The sequence below is a fragment of the Phascolarctos cinereus genome, unplaced genomic scaffold (genome assembly GCF_003287225.1).
Source record: "Phascolarctos cinereus isolate Bilbo 61053 unplaced genomic scaffold, phaCin_HiC Scaffold_5;HRSCAF=322, whole genome shotgun sequence".
Taxonomy (NCBI): domain Eukaryota; kingdom Metazoa; phylum Chordata; class Mammalia; order Diprotodontia; family Phascolarctidae; genus Phascolarctos; species Phascolarctos cinereus.
Genome location: NW_027555958.1, coordinates 45,304,777 through 45,322,274, shown reverse-complemented (window position 1 = coordinate 45,322,274; position 17,498 = coordinate 45,304,777). Strand labels below are relative to the sequence as shown.

At 47.8% G+C, this 17,498-nt stretch overlaps 2 protein-coding genes across 5 annotated transcripts; one reads left to right on the top strand and one right to left on the bottom strand.

Annotated features, from left to right (window-relative positions):
• Nucleotides 1-610: 610 nt before the first annotated feature.
• On the bottom strand, nucleotides 611-5,632 carry ANKRD34A (ankyrin repeat domain 34A). The gene is made up of 2 exons (XM_021003832.1): nucleotides 3,684-5,632; nucleotides 611-3,156 (listed from the first exon to the last, which is right to left on the bottom strand). The coding sequence occupies exon 2, from the start codon at nucleotides 3,029-3,031 to the stop codon at nucleotides 1,544-1,546; it is 1,488 nt and encodes a 495-aa protein (XP_020859491.1). The 5' UTR covers nucleotides 3,032-3,156; nucleotides 3,684-5,632; the 3' UTR covers nucleotides 611-1,543.
• Nucleotides 5,633-5,710: 78 nt separating this feature from the next.
• POLR3GL (RNA polymerase III subunit GL) lies at nucleotides 5,711-11,809 on the top strand. 4 transcript variants are annotated; one of them, XM_021003870.2, is made up of 8 exons: nucleotides 5,711-5,799; nucleotides 7,942-8,115; nucleotides 8,601-8,730; nucleotides 9,974-10,042; nucleotides 10,307-10,363; nucleotides 10,621-10,694; nucleotides 10,911-11,024; nucleotides 11,310-11,809. In XM_021003870.2, the coding sequence occupies exons 2-8, from the start codon at nucleotides 7,984-7,986 to the stop codon at nucleotides 11,394-11,396; spliced, it is 663 nt and encodes a 220-aa protein (XP_020859529.1). In that variant the 5' UTR covers nucleotides 5,711-5,799; nucleotides 7,942-7,983; the 3' UTR covers nucleotides 11,397-11,809. The 4 variants fall into 4 exon arrangements, with proteins under 4 accessions (XP_020859529.1, XP_020859542.1, XP_020859547.1 ...); XM_021003876.2 differs by lacking the exon at nucleotides 5,711-5,799 and adding an exon at nucleotides 5,818-5,906; XM_021003883.2 differs by lacking the exon at nucleotides 9,974-10,042.
• Nucleotides 11,810-17,498: the final 5,689 nt, after the last annotated feature.

The following is a 17,498-nucleotide window of genomic DNA, read 5'->3' as shown; positions in this document are numbered from 1 at the left end:
GGGGGAATAGAACAGGTCTCTCTGGAGGTGGCCCAATCGGGCTTGCCTGCCTGGGTTTGTGTAGGAAGTGAAGTCCAGGCGGAGAGGTTGAGGACCAGTGCTGGGTGGGTAGGGGCGGTGTCCGTGAAAGTCGTTTGATATCTTCAGATCAGTGGGCGATTAAGCGTGTTAAACAAAGTGGTGAAGTAGAAAGAGCCCGGTACGCAACTAGATCTTGAACGAATCCTTAACTTTCCTGTTCATTTTCTAATGGAATCATAGGCCAGTTCCTTAATCTCTCCAACTCAGTTTCCTCATCTATAAAATGGGTGTAACAGTTGCACTACGTTTCTCATTGCGTTGTTTTGCTGTAAACAGCACTTTGTTTACCTTAGAGCACTAAATCCATATGTTCTATCCTTATCTTTCGGTGAGTCTAGGATAGATAGATCCTAGGGATCCAGAAGACAGTGACAGGAAAAGAATTGAGATTTCAAGATGAGGAAATGAAAGTTGTTAGCGTTTTCTCTACCACCATTGCAGGGCTTTCACTGATCTTTATGTTATGATCAAGATTAGGTTCAGGATTGCGCAGCCCATCCCCTCCTCCCAAGTGAGTGGAGAGACGTGGTTGAAACTTCTGAACACCTTTATTTTGATATGTCAAGAGGGGGATTCAGATCTCTGCCCTCCTCTGCCTTGGGGAGGACAGAAGCTCACATGAAAGAGCAGTTTGGACTGCATGCCCCACTTCTCCTGGGAAGACAAGACAACCTGATATAATGAATTGATTTGGGGTAAGGGAGTATCTGATCTATTGGAGGCAAGGACGGAAGAGTTGAGGGAGCAGTGAGGGGAGTGGCAGAGCTGGGTGCCAAGAGGTTCCCTCTCAGACGGAGAACTCAGGGCCTGGAAAGCAACATTTTCCCGAGTTGTGTGGGGTATGGAAGTCGGGGAGGGAGAGCAGAGGATCAGAGAACCCAGTCTAGTAAGTGGGTTAAAGGGGATCCCAAAAGAGTCAAGACATTTCCCCTGGGATTGGGTGTGTAAATAATACATTATAGAGCATGTGCCACTGTACTTAATAAATAGAAATAAATAATTGCAAGCACAGGAAGGTAAAGGATTGGTGGAGGGTTTTTTTTGGGGGGGAAGGGTGTTAGGTTAGGCTCTAGTCATTAGCAGGTAATCTCACTGCCAGTGAACAAGTGCAAATATGTTCGGGGGCCCTTGTGCCAATGAGCACCTTTGACCTTATGGTGCATGCAAGTGCATAGTGCCTGTGAGTTCCCGCTGATCCCACATGCAAGTGCACGGTTGCATCAGTCACACACACGACCCCTATATATGCGTGACCGCCCAGTACATGTGAGAAGCCTGGTGACCTTTCAGGTTAAGTGCTCTGTGCCCGTGAACATGTGAATCTCTTCGAAGAGTGCACTATGCAGTGCCTATGAGCAAAATACAAGTGGCCTCTAATGTATGTGCATGGTGTATATGAGCTGGTGGCCTCACGTGCCCTGCCATAGCCTTGTCCACACCATTCCAACCTCCTCTTAACCTCTCAACGCCCTTGTTCTCCTGCTCCCCCTAGACTCTGGAACCCCCCTAGCTGTCTTATCTGCTCTGTCTGCATGGAGTGCCGTCTCACTAATTTCCGCTTGGCCCTGGGAGACCCAAGGCCCCCGGAATGATGGGGAGCAGGGAGGGATGGAGCCCGACACCCTGGCAGAGGTCGAATGTCTGGGATGGGAGGGTGGGGACTGACATTGAGTGGTGGCAGGAAGCCTGGCCGGGTATGGGAGATGTGGTCCAGGAGCAACGTCCCAGAGCCCCTCCGTTCCAGCAGCCCAGGACTCCGTCTCCGCCCACTCAGAGGAGACACTGCCCCCGGAAGGCTCTCTTGAGACTGACCAGGTGAAGTAACTGAGCTGGCCTGAGGGAGGGTGAGTGGGGAAGCACTGTACCGGCGGCGCTCATGAGACAAGCGACTGGAGTCCACAGAGTCAGTGCATAGGTGACTGGGGCCGTCTAGCTCCACCGGCTCCATACGGCTCAGCTTCTGCTTCAGCCCGGGCAGGGGAACCGATTCCTGGGCCTCTGGCGCCGTATTGCGCCGGGAAAGGGCCCCTCCACCTATGACTTTTTCAGCCCATGGGGGTGGTTCCTCAGGCCCCTCGGTGCTGTGGCGCCGAGAGAGCCGAGGTCGACTAGTCAGCGCCAGGCCGTTAAATTCGGCAATCAATCGGTCAGTCGCTGGTCGCCCCTCGGCTGGCGGGAGCGGTTGAGGGGCGACTAGTCCCCAAGGCTCGGAGTTGAGCCTCTTGAGTGGTTTAGGTGGAGGGTGGCGGGGCGGTTTGGGGAGGGGTTCAGAAGAAGCTGGGTCGTCTGGGGGCTTAGGGAGGGGGAATTCGAACACGTCTCGCTTCTCCTCCTCCTCTTGGGCCCGGGGAGACAGCACTCCTTTTCCTCCCCCTCCAGTCTGCAGTTGGATTTCCGAAGGCGACATGCAAACCCCCGGGGTTGGGACTGGGGTGGGCGGGTCTTCGACCCCCGGGGAGGGAGGAGAATTGAGATACTGCCGGGTCTTCTTGGTGCCCGAGGGCGAAGTGTCGGTAGTGATGATGATGACTTCTGTGCCCTTGGCTTTGCAGGCTTCCAGCAAGGCTGAGAGGGTCTCGCGATCACCGCGGTCCAATGCGTGGACTAGAGCTGAGGCGCCAGCGTGGTCGCGGGCCGACGGGTCCGCGCCGTGGGCTAGGAGAAGGGTAGCTACTGCAGCTCCTCCACCTCCGGCGCAGGCGTGCATGAGAGCCGTGCGCCCCAGCCGGTCGGCTATGTTGGGGTCAGCGCCCTGCTCCAGGAGGTAGCGTACCATGCGGGCCCGGTTCTCAGGGTCGTCGTAGCGGGCCCGACAGGCAGCCATCAGTGCAGTCTCCCCCTGCGCGTCGCCCTCATTCACGTAAGCACCTCCCTCTAAGAGCAACCGAGTCAAGCGCAGCTTCCCCTGCCCCACTGCCCGTAGGAGAGCGTGCCCCTCGGCGTGCAGCATGGCCAAGGTGGTAGGTGGGAGAAAGGCAGCGGCTGAAACTACCAGAAGAGGTGGAGAGGGAGATGCGGGACAAGGATGGGGACAGTGCCTAGAGGAGAACTGAGGCTCAGCAGCTACGGTGCTCCCTGTCAGAGAGATAGACCAACATTGACAGACACAAGCATAAAGACAAGACAGGGAATCATAGAGATACAGAGATTTGGAGTGGGTCACTGTGGCACACAGTTCCGTCCTCTGCCCCATGCCACTATGCCCCCCTAAATGCTGGTCTGAAAAAAGAGCTCGCGTGCACCCGCCTGCGATGAATGCTCGTGCAAGTGCGTGTGTGCACGCGCGGGAATGTCCGCACCCCAACCTTCACCCTCAGCCCCCGAGCCATTTCCAGCCACTGATTTTCCTCATCCTCTTTCCAAAATAGCTCTTGCCAGAGCGCAGACCTCCCCTCAGTAGCACCACTTCCCCCTTCCCACGCGCACACCCATACATTCCCAGTGCCTTCCCCCTTTCCTCGGAGCCGCAGCTCTGGGAGGGGTCGCGGCTCCGGTCCAAGGGTCTTAAACTGGAAGAGGGAAGAGTTCAGAGTTCCCCTTTCTCCAGTTGTGTTCCCTATCTCCCGCTCCTTGTACCCCTCCCAGGCGGTGTGCCCAGATACCTGTATGTCCGCAGGATCTCCTCCCGGCCAGGGCCTGGGCTGGGACCCGGACCAGGGTGCAGTGTGGGTGAAGAAGCCGGGTCCTTAAGCACCCACATGGTGAGGGTGGGCCGCTGTGGCCCCCACTGTATCTGTGCTCGAACCTAGGTTCCCCTGCTCCAGATCCCTCCTCCCGTGCGCCCCGGGCGCAGAGCCGGCTGGGGGTGGGGGGGGAGGCGGAGCTCGGCGGAGCTATTTATAGACGAGTCTCTGCGGGTGGGGGTGGCAGGCACCAAATCTGCTCCTTTCCCAATCCCCCATAAAAACCCCAGAAAACAAAACCCACTGCCCCAGGTTTTCTAAGCATATCTTAGCCATTTAAACCTAGCTATTTGTAGAATCCAGTCCCAAGTTGGGTATCTCATCTCTCCCTAGCCCCATTAGGGCTGCCTGCACAGATTCTAGCTAGGCTTCCCCAGCTACCAATTTCCAGGACTTGACATGTTGTGGCTGTGGGCTATATCTGACAAGTCACACATGACACAATCACACTCTCAAAGGTTCTTCGACCCAGACATCATAAATCCAAGTTCTATGAGAAAAGAGACCAAGTACCCTGCTTAATGTGTACATTAAGGCCACATAATGTGGCCTATAAAAGACCCCAGCACAGAGCTCTGGTATAAGCCTTTCCTTCCTAAACAGGGCACAAAGTTACAGAGATACGAAACTCAGCACTTCCGGGTTGGTCTATTAGCTAGAACTAGGGAAGGTAGGTGTGGACGATGGTTGTTTTTTGGACACAATAAAGTAAATCTTTCATTCGTTTCCTCTTATTCTATCTCGGGGTGGGGGGTGGGGAGGAGGAGGCAGTGAGGCAAACAGGGAGAGGCTGAAAGCAGTCTGTATTAAAAGGTTTTTATCTCTGATTCTGTACTTCTTCCTCCTTTGTACTTTGTCAATCTTCCTGGCCATCTCCCTTTACCTTTTTTTCCTCCTCTCTATCTCTCCCTCTGTCTCTGTCTCTCTATGTCAGTCTCTGTCACTGTCTGTCTCTTTCTGCCACCTGCCCTGTCTCCATGGTTACCATGACTCCCATCTGTGCTGTTTGGGAATAAGTATGTGTCCAGCTGGGAGGTAGCATGGAAAATGGGGGATTTGTGGAAGATCTATGGGACTTGGAGAGATTCACATGGTCCCTAGAGCAACTGGGGGAGGGGGCTGGTAGTGATATCAAGAAAAACAAAAAACCAAAAACCAGACATTCAAAGGACTGGATGTTAGAGAAGAGGAGTCATTTCCCAGCCCGATTTCACCCTTAGGAGTCCACTACCATTCTCACTCCCCAGACAAGTAATTCTTGGGTCTAACTTCCAGTTTCAATCTAAGCTCTCTAGTCATCATTCATAGAGAAGGAGAATAGTAGGAACACTCTTGGCCTTAGAATAGTCCTTTATACATGTCCAGAAAAAGCAAGAGAGCAGTGGGAAAGAGACTGGGAACCCGGGAGTCCTGGTTCCCTGATCTTCAATCTCTCTGTTCCCCCTCTCTGTTCCCAGCTCTCACCGACTCTGCAGCAACCCACAGAAAGGTATTTTTAGCAAGGAAGTGAGGGGGGAGGATTCAGTGCGTGCAGAATTTAGAGAAAGAAGGGTGGTAGATGGGAAAGGAGTAGGGCGGGAGGAGGGACATTCTGCAGCAGCCGGCAGAGCAAGACTGATCTCTGAAGGGCTGATTTCTGGGGGACTCCTTTGGGGAGGCCCGCCCTTGTGGGAACGCTTTAAATTTTGTGATATTAGGGCAACTCTTGGGGCTCTTTGCTTTTTTCAGAGCTCTCACATTCTGGAGCTCCTCCACCACTGCCGCATACCGAAATAACTTGACTCCGCCGTCTCAGTTCCCCAATCTTTTCACCGTTCTCAGTATGCCCGGATTCCCAAAGCCCACACATATCTATTACTACTTACGGCCCTGCCTCCTTATCTGCATGCGTCGGACGCCCCGCCCGGCTCCTCTTCCATTGGTTCTGAAAACTCACCAATAGGGATGGCAGAGAGGTGGGCCTAGAACCAGCGGACTGGCTGACCGGACGCAGGCTTGGCGGCTGCGTGGGTACCGCGTGGGGGAGGGGTTCCAGGTAAGAACTGACCCGAGGCTCCGCGGCACCCGGCCCGCTGCTCTGTCTGTTTCACCCCTGGCCCGCTCGCAAGCTCCGGGACAGAGGGAGGGCCGAAGCAACCACGGGTCAGCTTCCTCCAGCCGCCCAACTGCCCCCCCCCCCGCTCCCTACCTCCCAATGTGAAATTGCGCGTGTGCGCGCGCGTGGGTGGTCTCCGGGTGCTAGGGGTGGAGAAGGAATGTGTACGTGTGCGTGTGTGTGCATGCGTGTGCGCGTGTTGGGAGGTTTACCCTCTTTCCTTTGCCCTGTCGAGGACTCACATAATATCGTGAATTTAGAGCTGGAAGGGACATCAGACTTCTGTTAGTTTAACCACATTTTACAGATGAGTAAACTGAGACAGAGGTTAAGTGACTTTACCAAGCCACCAAATGAGGAGGTAGTAGAGTTAGGATTTGAACTCCTGTTCGGTGACACCAAATCCAGCAATCTTTCACTCCCGCCACGAAGCCCTCCCTGGTTGAGCAACCTGGACCTCTCTTATCTTCCTATTTTGAAAGACAATCATCCCCCCTATTGACCAATCCAATATCAAACCATGGAATAACAAGATCTAAAACTATAAGGATTTCACAGATGAGGACACTGAAAAGCAAGTTTGAATTCGAACTCAAGTCCCCTGACTCAAATGCTCTTGCCGGCTACATGCCTAACACTAAGCCAGTTGCAGGGATTCAGAAGAATTGTAAAACACAGCCCCCGACCTTCGGGACTTTACAATCTAACTGGAGGGACTAGATTGAAATGCATGAAACAATTAAAAGCTTTTAGAGACACCATATAATCAAGAACCATCTTTTGTGATTCAGACTAAATGCAGTGATGGGGCTGGAGGCAACAGTAAAGATTATTAGTATTAGGGAATAATGAGAGACTAGTTTGGATGGGTGAAGTGGGTCGGGATTGTGGAGGTCCTTACCTGAGTTAAGAATTAATCCTTTAGGGCGAAGGTGTCAACCGTGAGACCCAAGAGAGCATTCCCTGGTGCTGCCTAAACTGGATTAAAATGTAATTGGGAAATATTTAACAAAAAATAAAAATACAATAGAACATAGATAATGTTAATATGTGGTTTCCTAAGTCAATTATGTGGCCTATGGGGATCCTCAGATATATATGGTTTATTGCCCCCATATCTATTTGAGTTTTATGCTAGTGGTGTAAGACATAAATTGCAGAACAGTTACTGGTCTGCATAGGTAAAGGGAATTTCCTTGCCAGGAGTATCTTACCCTGCTAAAATAGAAAGAAGCCCTCCTCCCAAAACCAAACAGCAGCATAATCATAATCACCAAGATAGCCAATATTTATGTAGCCCTTTGAAGGCTGGTTTGCAAAGCGCGGTAATATACATTATCTCATTTGATTCTCACAGTCCTGTGAGGTAGGCTGTGCTAGTATGTTCCAAAAACAGAGGCCTAGAGAGGAGGCAGTGCTCCTTGGAAGGAGTATTGAATCTGAAGTCAGAAGACCTGGGTTCAAATTCTGCTTCTGATACTACTTGCACCCTTGAGCAAGTCACTCCACGAGCCTCAGTTTCCTCATCTATAAAATGAAGGGAGGGACAACGGACTTGTTAGCTTCTCCAGTCACTTCCTGCTGTAAAGCATTTATTCTATCAAGGAACCTTCCTGGCTAGTAAATATCAAAGTTAGAATCTTGAGTACAGTGCTTTTTCTACTGTACCACGAATTGAAGATTGGAAGCAAAGAGGCCTAGTTAGAGGACTATTGCAGTAATTCAGGCCTAAGTTGGTAAGGGCTTCAACTGAGGTGGTAGGAGGAGCAAGAGAGGTAGATGTGAGATAGTACAAAGAAAAATGTCAAGGACTTGGTAATAAACTGGACATAGAAGGCAAGGGGAAAGGGAGGGATTAAAGAGCACAGGTAGCAAAGTGATATGGAAATATAATTTTTTGTTGATTCTGGGATAAAGAAAAAAAAAACTCAACATTCAGGAGGTAGGCAGATTTTAGATGAGTGGGTGGTAGGTTGAGGAAAAAGCCAATGGGGTATTTGGAACCAAAGGCCCTTGGCTGTCAGCATAGTGGGGGGTCTCATCAGTCTCATATTGTGTCTTCATTTTTCTCTTTTTTATCAGGCTTCTTCCATCTGATCTCTATACAGCCAGCCCCCCCCTACGATGGCCAGCCGGGGTGGGGGCCGGGGTCGGGGCCGGGGTCGAGGTCAGCTGACCTTCAACATGGAGGCTGTGGGCATTGGGAAGGGGGATGCTCTGCCTCCTCCTACCCTCAAGCCCTCCCCACTCTTCCCTGTGAGTGCTCATACTTCCCCACCAAGATTAGTCATTCTATCCTGGCAGTAATCAGCTGTTCTCTCTCATGAGTGCCCATAGAAAATCACAGAATCCTAAAAGTTGTCTAGGCCCTCCTGAAATCCTTTTCATCCTCCTTTCTCTATATCTATTCTCCAAGGAAGGAAATACCATGTCTTATCTTGCTATGTCTCTAGACTCCCCATACTTTTTAGGGTGCCCTTGATAGAACCAATCTCTTTCCTGCTATAATCTTAGCCCCTCATCTTCCAACTCTACAGACACACATAAGCACATATATACACACCCACATTCCCCTCATCCTTTGTTTTACACTCTGTGGTGGTGAGGAAAGGAGACCGTCCTTCCTCCAGATAGTCCCTGCCATATCCCTCAAGTCCAGCTCGGCCTTCCCACTCCAAAGAGCTATCTAGTGCTCTCTAGCCCTAACCATGCTAACCCCTGCCCTTCCTGCTCTCACCTAGCCCCTGGAATTCCGTCCAGTGCCACTACCCTCTGGAGAAGAAGGTGAGTATGTTCTTGCACTGAAACAGGAGCTTCGGGGGGCCATGAGGCAGCTTCCCTACTTCATTCGTCCAGCTGCACCTAAGAGAGGTAAGTTGGAATTCCACTCTTCTGTCTTAAGTAGGTCCAATGTATATAGCAGCCCTCTATCAGGCCATGGTTGGAGAGGCAAAGGAAAGAGACAAATATAACAAAGAAAAGAAACGTACATATAGCTATATGTGTAGATGTAGATACACACACATATATGTGAAACAAATACATAGATCTATATATACATACACACATATGGGTGTATTGTGATTATAGTACCTATATTTGTATGTGTATCTATGTATATTTTTACATACACACTTTAATGAGAATGATACAGTCCTTAGCCTTGAAGACCTCACGATCCAAAGGAGAATAATACAGTCTTTGTCTTTGGAGTGCCCTCGGCCTAGTGAAGGAAAAGTCACATATACACGGGAAACAAGTTTAAGACTACTTTACAAAGCACCCTAATTCAATACTTGGTTATCCATAGGCATGGAGGAGAGAAGAGGCATGTCTGAATCAAAATGGCAGCTAATCCCTAGTTTTCCCTTGGGCATTGGCACACATTATGTTTTTTATGGCAGATTTCTTTCCTTAATTAAGCTGTAGGCTGATAATAAATGTAGTTAGTGTTCTCTGAGCACACACGGAATGATAATGTAGAGGCATCCTAGGCATGTGCTAGATGGGGCAGGCTGAATCCTTCCTGAGTACCAAAATTGACTGTTCACATCAATCAGGAGTTGGTTATGTAGACCAGAAACTGAGATACAGTGCTTCTGAGTGAATGGGGGGTGGGGGGTGGGGAAAGGGACACCAAAGACAAGAGTACTTAGAACCGGGTACATTTGATTATTCTTGGAAGACTTGCGTCTTAAGCCAGGTTCCCTAAACAAGGAAGGAGGAATTTTGGCAAGCTTGAGTAAGACATTCCAGGAGATATTTAGGAATGAGTCAAGACATTAGGAGTGTATTAGCCTAGTTGGAGTACAGACATACCCCTTCATATCCCCCCATAGTGCCTTGTACAACGTTCTGTAGAGTCTAGCTGATCAATAAATATTTAATGAATAAATGAGTGAGCAGAATCTTTGTTGGGGGAGTAATGAAAAGTGATGCTGGTGACTTTGGAGAGTCAGTGGAAGAGCTTTTAATTCTATTTCTGAAGCTCTGAGTGTGAGCAGGATAGAGGACAGAGTGCCTAGGTGCTATGGAAACGTGGTCCCCAAGTACCACCACTGTTCAGGGGCCTCTAAGGGAAGAGGCCTCTGATTCCTGGTATTTGCTTCTTCAGATGTGGAGCGTTATTCAGACAAATATCAGATGTCAGGGCCAATTGACAGTGCGATCGATTGGAACCCTGGTATGTGATGGACCCCCTCAAAAGTCCCCAGAAATCCCCTCCCATTCTTCCAAACATTCCTTAGCTCTCCTCAAATTCTCCCAGATATTCAGACACTTCCCTACAAACTCATTAGCCAGCTGAGTGCCTTATAAACCTATTCCCCTCATATTCCCAAATCCTTGTGGGACATAACCTCCTCGTGCCCCCTCTCTTAGCCATTTAACAATAGAAGGCCCAAGTCTGGGGCCCACTGACCTCTGTCTCCTCCCCACTTTCCTCTAGATTGGAGGCGTCTTCCCAGAGAGCTCAAGATACGAGTTCGAAAACTACAGAAGGAACGTGAGTGCTGTTAGCTGACACAGGGTGGGCGTGGGGGAGCAAATGTTCCTTCTCCAACCTCCTGCAGGCTTCTGGAGAGCAGAGAAATAGCTGACCTTTTCCTCCCTCTGTCCCCATACAATCTATCCTATTGGCCACTCAGGGGCAGCAGAGTTCCATTGCTGAAGTGGCTTCCCTAGGCAAGGAGCTGGGAGGAGGGGGCAGAGGCAGAGCAGAATTCTCAATCTGATGTTCCATTCTCTCCTTTCTCCCACCAGGGACAACCATCCTGATCCCCAAGAGGGCCCCTAAGACCCCAGCAGAGAAAGAAGAAACCATTCAAAAACTGGAGGTGAAGTGTGTCTGTGTGTATGTGTTGGGGTGGGGCATTGAAGTGGGGAAGAAGATAGGGAATGGGAAGGGAGGAAAAAGTATGAACCCGGTTGGGTCTCCTCCAATCCCGCTTCCATCCGCACCTCCTTCTTGCCCTGTCCATACCCTGACTTTGCCCTCCGGGGGCTGAGCCTAAATCTTTTTCTTGTTCACTCTATTTCTCTTCCCCCAAAAGACCTTAGAGAAGAAGGAAGAAGAAGTGACTTCAGAAGAGGAAGAGGAGAAAGAAGAAGAGGAGGAGAAGGAAGATGAAGAGGAGGAGGAGTATGATGAAGAAGAGTATGAGGAGGTGAGAGAATATCTCTCTTCACCAGGTCCCTTTTTTTCCTGCCAAAGGGTCCCACACTGCCTCAGACGATTGGGGAGATGGGGTACTAGAGGTATTAAGTCATCTGGAAGGACTGAAGCTGAAATAATAGGAGGATTTCTAACAATTGCTGCTGTTCTATTCAGTTATCCCATGATTTTTTCTAAAATGTAGTTGTGGGTGGTCTCAGTGAAGCCTGGAATGACAGATGAAAGTGGGAAAAGTTCCCCTCATTCTTACCTTTTACCTTTTCTCTGCCCCTTTCAGGAGACAGATTACATCATGTCATATTTTGACAATGGAGAAGACTTTGGGGGTGACAGTGATGATAACATGGATGAAGCAATTTACTGAGGAAGAACCTTGGATAACCCCCATTGCTCCAACCTTCTCAGCTCTAGGGATTGGGAGACTGTTGTAGCCATCTGTGATTATGGGCACACCATCCTTCTAAACCCAGCCAGAGATAGGACATTGCCTCCTTGAGGGGAGGAGCAGGGGCCTAGTGGCTATGGATAGCTCTCCTCCCCCAATTATGGTGGCTGGACCTTACCTCTGTTGCTTTGGAGAAGAGGTAAAGGACTGAATTTTTTTTTATTGTTTTATACCTTGAGGGGAAGAATCTGTACAAGTTACAACTGCCCCCCTTTCCCCTGCCTACCTGTTCCCACCCTATATAATTTTCTCTTTTTTGGAGAAAATTGGCGCTTGGGAAAAAGTAGGGATGAGGCCAGTTTTATGGTTTTTAAATAAAGTTTTGTTCTCTATATTTGCCTTTTGTATTTCAGAAAAAGGAGGTGGGAGGGAGGAGGCATATAACTGGAACCTTGTCCTAGCTGGGATGATCATTGGTTAGGTCCCCATCACTGTCCAACTATATAGTGAGATAGTCCATCTTAATCCTTCCTGTCCCTACTTCCTGCCTTCCACCAGACTCAGATACATATCTCTACCCTATCCACCCACCCATTGGAACATTATTTTGAACATACATGCAAAAACATGTTCAGAGAAAGAAAACGAAGCAAGGACACTAGCCCTTGGACCCTCCTTTCCCCAGGAGAATCTGCTTGTTGACTGTTTACAGGAAGAGGCAAAGCCAGCCTTCCCTTTCCCATACTTGCCTTTGGTTTCATTCTTGTTTAGAAGAAATAGCTGTTGTTCTTTGGGGGAGGAGAGAAGGAAAGGGCAGGTGCTAATAACAGAGACCTTTGGTCTCACATCCCTGGGGAACCTCGATTCAAGGTTTTCCCCTGGCCTAAGTGTTTCCCTGTGTGTGTTGTTCTCTCGATAATGGAGGTGAGAGGCGAAGAAGACTAGCTTAGTTACTTCCTATCTTTTCATCCCTGCACCCCTTCCTTTCACCTGTTCCCTGTAAGTGCCTTTTGTGATGGGGGAGGGGTAGCAAGGGGTACTCACATAGACAGCCGCTAGAGATGCTCTCGCCCGCGGCTCTCTCCCCCACCCCATCCCGGGGTGAGTCATTTCCTCAAAGCCTTGATTGGCTAATGAGGGAGACCCAGGTTATTTTATTGGTTGGGACAACTGGACATGCAGCAGCCACGGGCTCATAGCGTGACCAGCCCGGGGATGGCAACAGAAACAGATACGGAAATAGAGATAAAATAGAAATCCCATTGAGTCTACAAATCCTGAAAAGGGAGTTTGGGGGAGAGTGACAGAGACGAGGGAGACCCTTAGAGATTCCACCAATCTTATTAGGACTGAGTCCTAACTTCGCCCTGGGCGACAGAGACAGGCAGACTTGTGTATCAAATAGTGCACAATAATAATACACATAAATAATAAGTAAAAATAAACAAGTAAATAATATACAATAATAAATTTTGGGCTCACTGGTGAGGTAGAGATGGGGGAGAGGAGGTGATTTCTATGACTCAGGATCAGGAGGGTTGAGACTGGATGCGAGGGGGTAGCAAGATCCTTATTGTGGGGTTCCGAAAAACCCCACAGGGCAGGCACAAAAGTGGGTGTGGAGTGGGAAGAGAGAGGAACTGAAGAAGGAAACAGGAACCAAAACTGTACACTCGGGAGTCAGTGGGCAGTTGGGATTAGGACTCAGAGCTTTTGTGATTACCACATTCCTCTGGGTCTTTTTTGCACTTATTTCTCTCTCCTGCAGGGGAAGGGAAGGGAATAGGCATTTATATAGCACCTACTGTGTGCCAAGCACAGTGCTAAGTGCTTTTGCAGATATGATTTCATTCGATCCTCACAAACAACTCTGTGAGGTAGATACCATGGGATTGGGCAGGGGGCAAACGAACAGGGATGAAGGGTGGGGGAGCAGCATCTCACTCAGATTTCCCATAGCTGTCCTCAGTGTATGACCTAGTTCTTCCAGGCGACAAAGATTTTCTGAGCTCCTGGGCAAGGTACTCAAGGAGAAATCAAAGGGCAGACAAAGGTAGTGAGTCTACTCTGAGCAACCTGGTCTCTTTCCCGTTTCCCAGCAACTACAACATATCTGGATCTGCACTGGAGACATTTCCTTCCTGCTCCTGTCTGATAGGTAATTGGGGAACATGGAAGAGCCTGGGCTCCTCCCAGGACTTCCTTGGGTTCCCCTTGAAGGTGTCCATCCTGGAAAAGAGAAGCCTAAGGAGGCAGAAAGGGAGAAGATGGTGGTGGAGCTAGGGGTCTGCTAGGTAATGTGCCATTCTATTGCTATGATTCCTCAGGTCGTCCACCCCTACGGACCTGGGGAAAGGAGAATAAAAGAAAGAGTGGTAGTTCTGGTCCTACGTCCTGCCTTGCAGTCTGCTTCAGCAGTCTCCTGAGTGGTCTGGGGTTCAAATCTCTTCCTTTCCCATTGATCCTTCACAAGATTCCAAAAGGATATTTCTTGAGCGTAGGTCTGATCAGATTCTTCTGCCCAGTAAACTGTTGGCTCACCATTCTCTCTAGAATCAAATGCAGACTCCTCTATGGCAGGTCATTAATTGGCTCCAGCTCACCTTTCCAGGCTCATTACTCTCCTCTAAGCACCCCATGGTATAGTCACACACATCAGCTGCTCCCCTTGCCTCCTTACCACTGTCATCTACAATTCTTTGTTTCTTTCAAAGCTCAGCTCTAATGCCACCTCCTCCATGACGTCTTCCCTGATCCCGGAAGCTGCTAGTGCATCCTCCAGAAAATTACTTTGAATGAATTTTAAATACATTTGTTTGTGTATAGAGACAACACGGGGTATGGTAGATAAAAGAGACCTCTTTAGTCAAGAAGACTTGGGTTCAGGTCCTTCCTCTGGCTGTATGGCTGTGGTACCAGTCACTTCTCTAAGATTCCAAATTGTTGAGTATATGCCCATCTTCATCTGTACAGGGGGTTTCCTCACTGGAGATTTCCAATGCCAATATAATCACAGGTCTGATTAAACAACAACAACTTTCTTGCTTCAGTTGTCCAGTCTGATTTCAACTGATGGTGGGCGCAGTACCTGGCACAAAGTAGGCACTTAATAAATGTTGATTGGATTGGATTGAATGCATGTTTTTTCTGGATAGAATGTAAGCTTCTTGAGGGCAGGGACTGTTTCATTTTTGCCCTTATTCCCAGTGCCTAGCTTAGTGCGTACACTTGTATGTATGGTGGTGATGTGGTGTAATGGATAGATAGCTGGCCTTGAAAGTTGCCCGCAACCAGATTGTACACCGAACGGAGAGGCGTGAAATAACTTGTGACATGGGCCAGGCAGAGCAGCATTACTGACTCAGTTTATTCATCTGAGGATACAGGATATATAGAGAAAATCTAGCCTAACTTCAAAGAGTCCTCCCCGTGAGATACTCCCCAAAACATCTGCTGAGGATGTGACAACATGAATTTCCTCGTTATCAGGGTTCCTAGATTGGGTTGTATATTTCAAGGTTTTCCCAGGAGCCTTGGCGCCACCTGCATAGAGGAGTGAATGTGTAAATCTAAGATTCAAAGAGTGAGAAGGAATGTCTCAGGGACCTCCTAATCAGGAAGGGATTGGAGAGCCGTACCACTTAATCATTGAGCCCTTTTGGGTAAAAGCCTGGGCAGAGGTCATACTCTGCCTTGGATCTTAAACCCTTATCAGACTCTTAAGATCGGCCCTCAACAATTGAAGACAAAAGACCTGGATTTATGTCCAGCCTCTGACATTGTCAGTCTGACTCTGGGCCAGTCACTTAGTCTCTCAATGTCCTAGGCAGTTCTAAGACCATAAATTGCTGAGAAAATGCCAGCCTGCAGGGATAGAGGGAGTTCCGTATGCTAGTGAAATCACAGGTCCAGTTCCTGGAAGGTACTTAACAAATGTTGTTGATCTCAATAACTAAGGGACAAATAATTATGGCATATAACTGCCCCAATGCCAATTGGCAGGTAATCTGGTTCTTCAAAGTCATACAAAAGGCCAGCCAACCTCCTAAAGTTTTCCAAGAAACTATAATCACTGATGTTAATCTGGTTGAATATACTTTCAATGACATTTTCATCCATTTTCCTTCAGTTTCTGCACAAAGAATCTAAAGGAGAGACATAAGATCTCATGATATACGACCTTAGGATAATAAACACCTCAGAGCTGGAGGAGACCTCAGATCACCAAACCCAGCCTATGCCTAAACAGGAATCTCTATAACATCTCCAGCAGCCACAGCCAGTGATAAAGTATTCGTCACCTGAGGTTCATAGGATCGTGGATCAAAAACTAGAAGGGACCTTCCTGGCCCTCTAGTCCAATCCCCTCACTCTACAAATGAGGAAACTGAGGCCCAGTGCAGTTAAGTGACTTCCCCAAGGTCACCCAGCCAGTAAGTGTCGTAGTCAGGATTCAAACTCAGGTCTTATGGCTTCAGCTTCAGTGATCTTCCACTGCGATCACCCTGTCTCACAAGTAGCCTGCCATTTTTGGACAGCTTTTATCGTTAGGAAATCTGTCCTTATATGGAGCCAATATCGGCCTCTCAGCAGCTTTTACCCACTGCTCCTGGTTCTATTCTCTTCTGTTCAGCCAAACAAATCTAATTTACCTTTTAAATCAGTGGTGCCAAACTCAAATAGACAATCCCCATGGAAAGATCCCTGCAAGCTGCATATTGACTTAGTTTTAAAATGCAACATTATCTATGTTTTATTGTATTTTTATTTATTTTGTTAAATATTTCCCACTTAGGTTCTAATCTGGCACAACAGTGCAGATGCTGTCTTTGACACCTCTGTTCTCCATGACAGACATTCAAATGCTTGATAGCTTGACCCTCTACCCGCACCTTGCCTCCAGTATTCTTCAGGCTAAATATCCTTTTCTCCTTCCATGATTCCTCATAGTATAATTTTTGAGTGCCCTTACCATGCTGCCTTTTTCTGGATCCTTTCCAGCTTGTCAGTATCCTTCCTCAAATGTGACACCCCCAGATGGACCTAGTATTCCTTCCACATGTGGTATGACCAGGGCTGAGCATAATAGAACTATTACTCATTTGGTGTACTATACTTCTATTAATTAATGTTATTATATTTTTACTCTATATAATAACATTATCTATTAGACAATGATATTATTATGTGTAGTATCACAATATTGTTATATATACTGTTATTAATACTAGCCTAGGATCAAATAAGATGTGTTTTTGTTGGTGGTGGTGGTATTGTGGCCAAATCACACACACTGAGTTTGCAATTCCCTGGTAACCCCCAGTTTGTTTATTTGTTTTTAAACGAATTGTTGCCTAACCATTTGGCACTTGCACAATTGATATTTTGAAAATAGCTCACTTATTTTTATTAATTTATTAGTTATTATTTTTATTAAGTTATTGTCAGCTCAACCTTCTAGCCTCTCAAGATCTTTTTAGATCTTTGATAGCACCTGCTCCATAGTAGGCACCATGCTAGGCACAGAGGAATACAAAAGACAAATTATGCAGGGGCAACATATTTATGTACATACATACACACATATATGTGCACATTCATAGGTGTGTGCATACACATGTATGTATATATCTATACACACATACATATACATATATACACATGCATATACATATACATATATATATATATATATACACATACACACATACATACATACACATATATATATAAAAGAGCAAGAAAATTTGGGGGAGGAAAGCCTTTGTCACTGGAAGGAATCATAAAAGGCTCCATGTACCAGGTAGCATTTAAGTTAAGTTTGGATGGAAATCAGGGATTCTTCAAGAGAAGGGAGTGGATTCCGTTCATGGGGTTTAGCCAGTCAATGCCAAAGCACAGACGAGTGACATTCAGTGCCTGGAGTGAGGATCCGTAAGAAGGGCAGTTTGGCGGGACAATAGTGTGTGAAGAGAAGTAATTTATCATGAGATTAGAAAAAGAGTTTGGGGGCTTATTTGAGAAGAGTTCTAAATGCCAACTTTTGGGGGCCGTTCTGTCGTGTCTGACTCTTTGTGATCC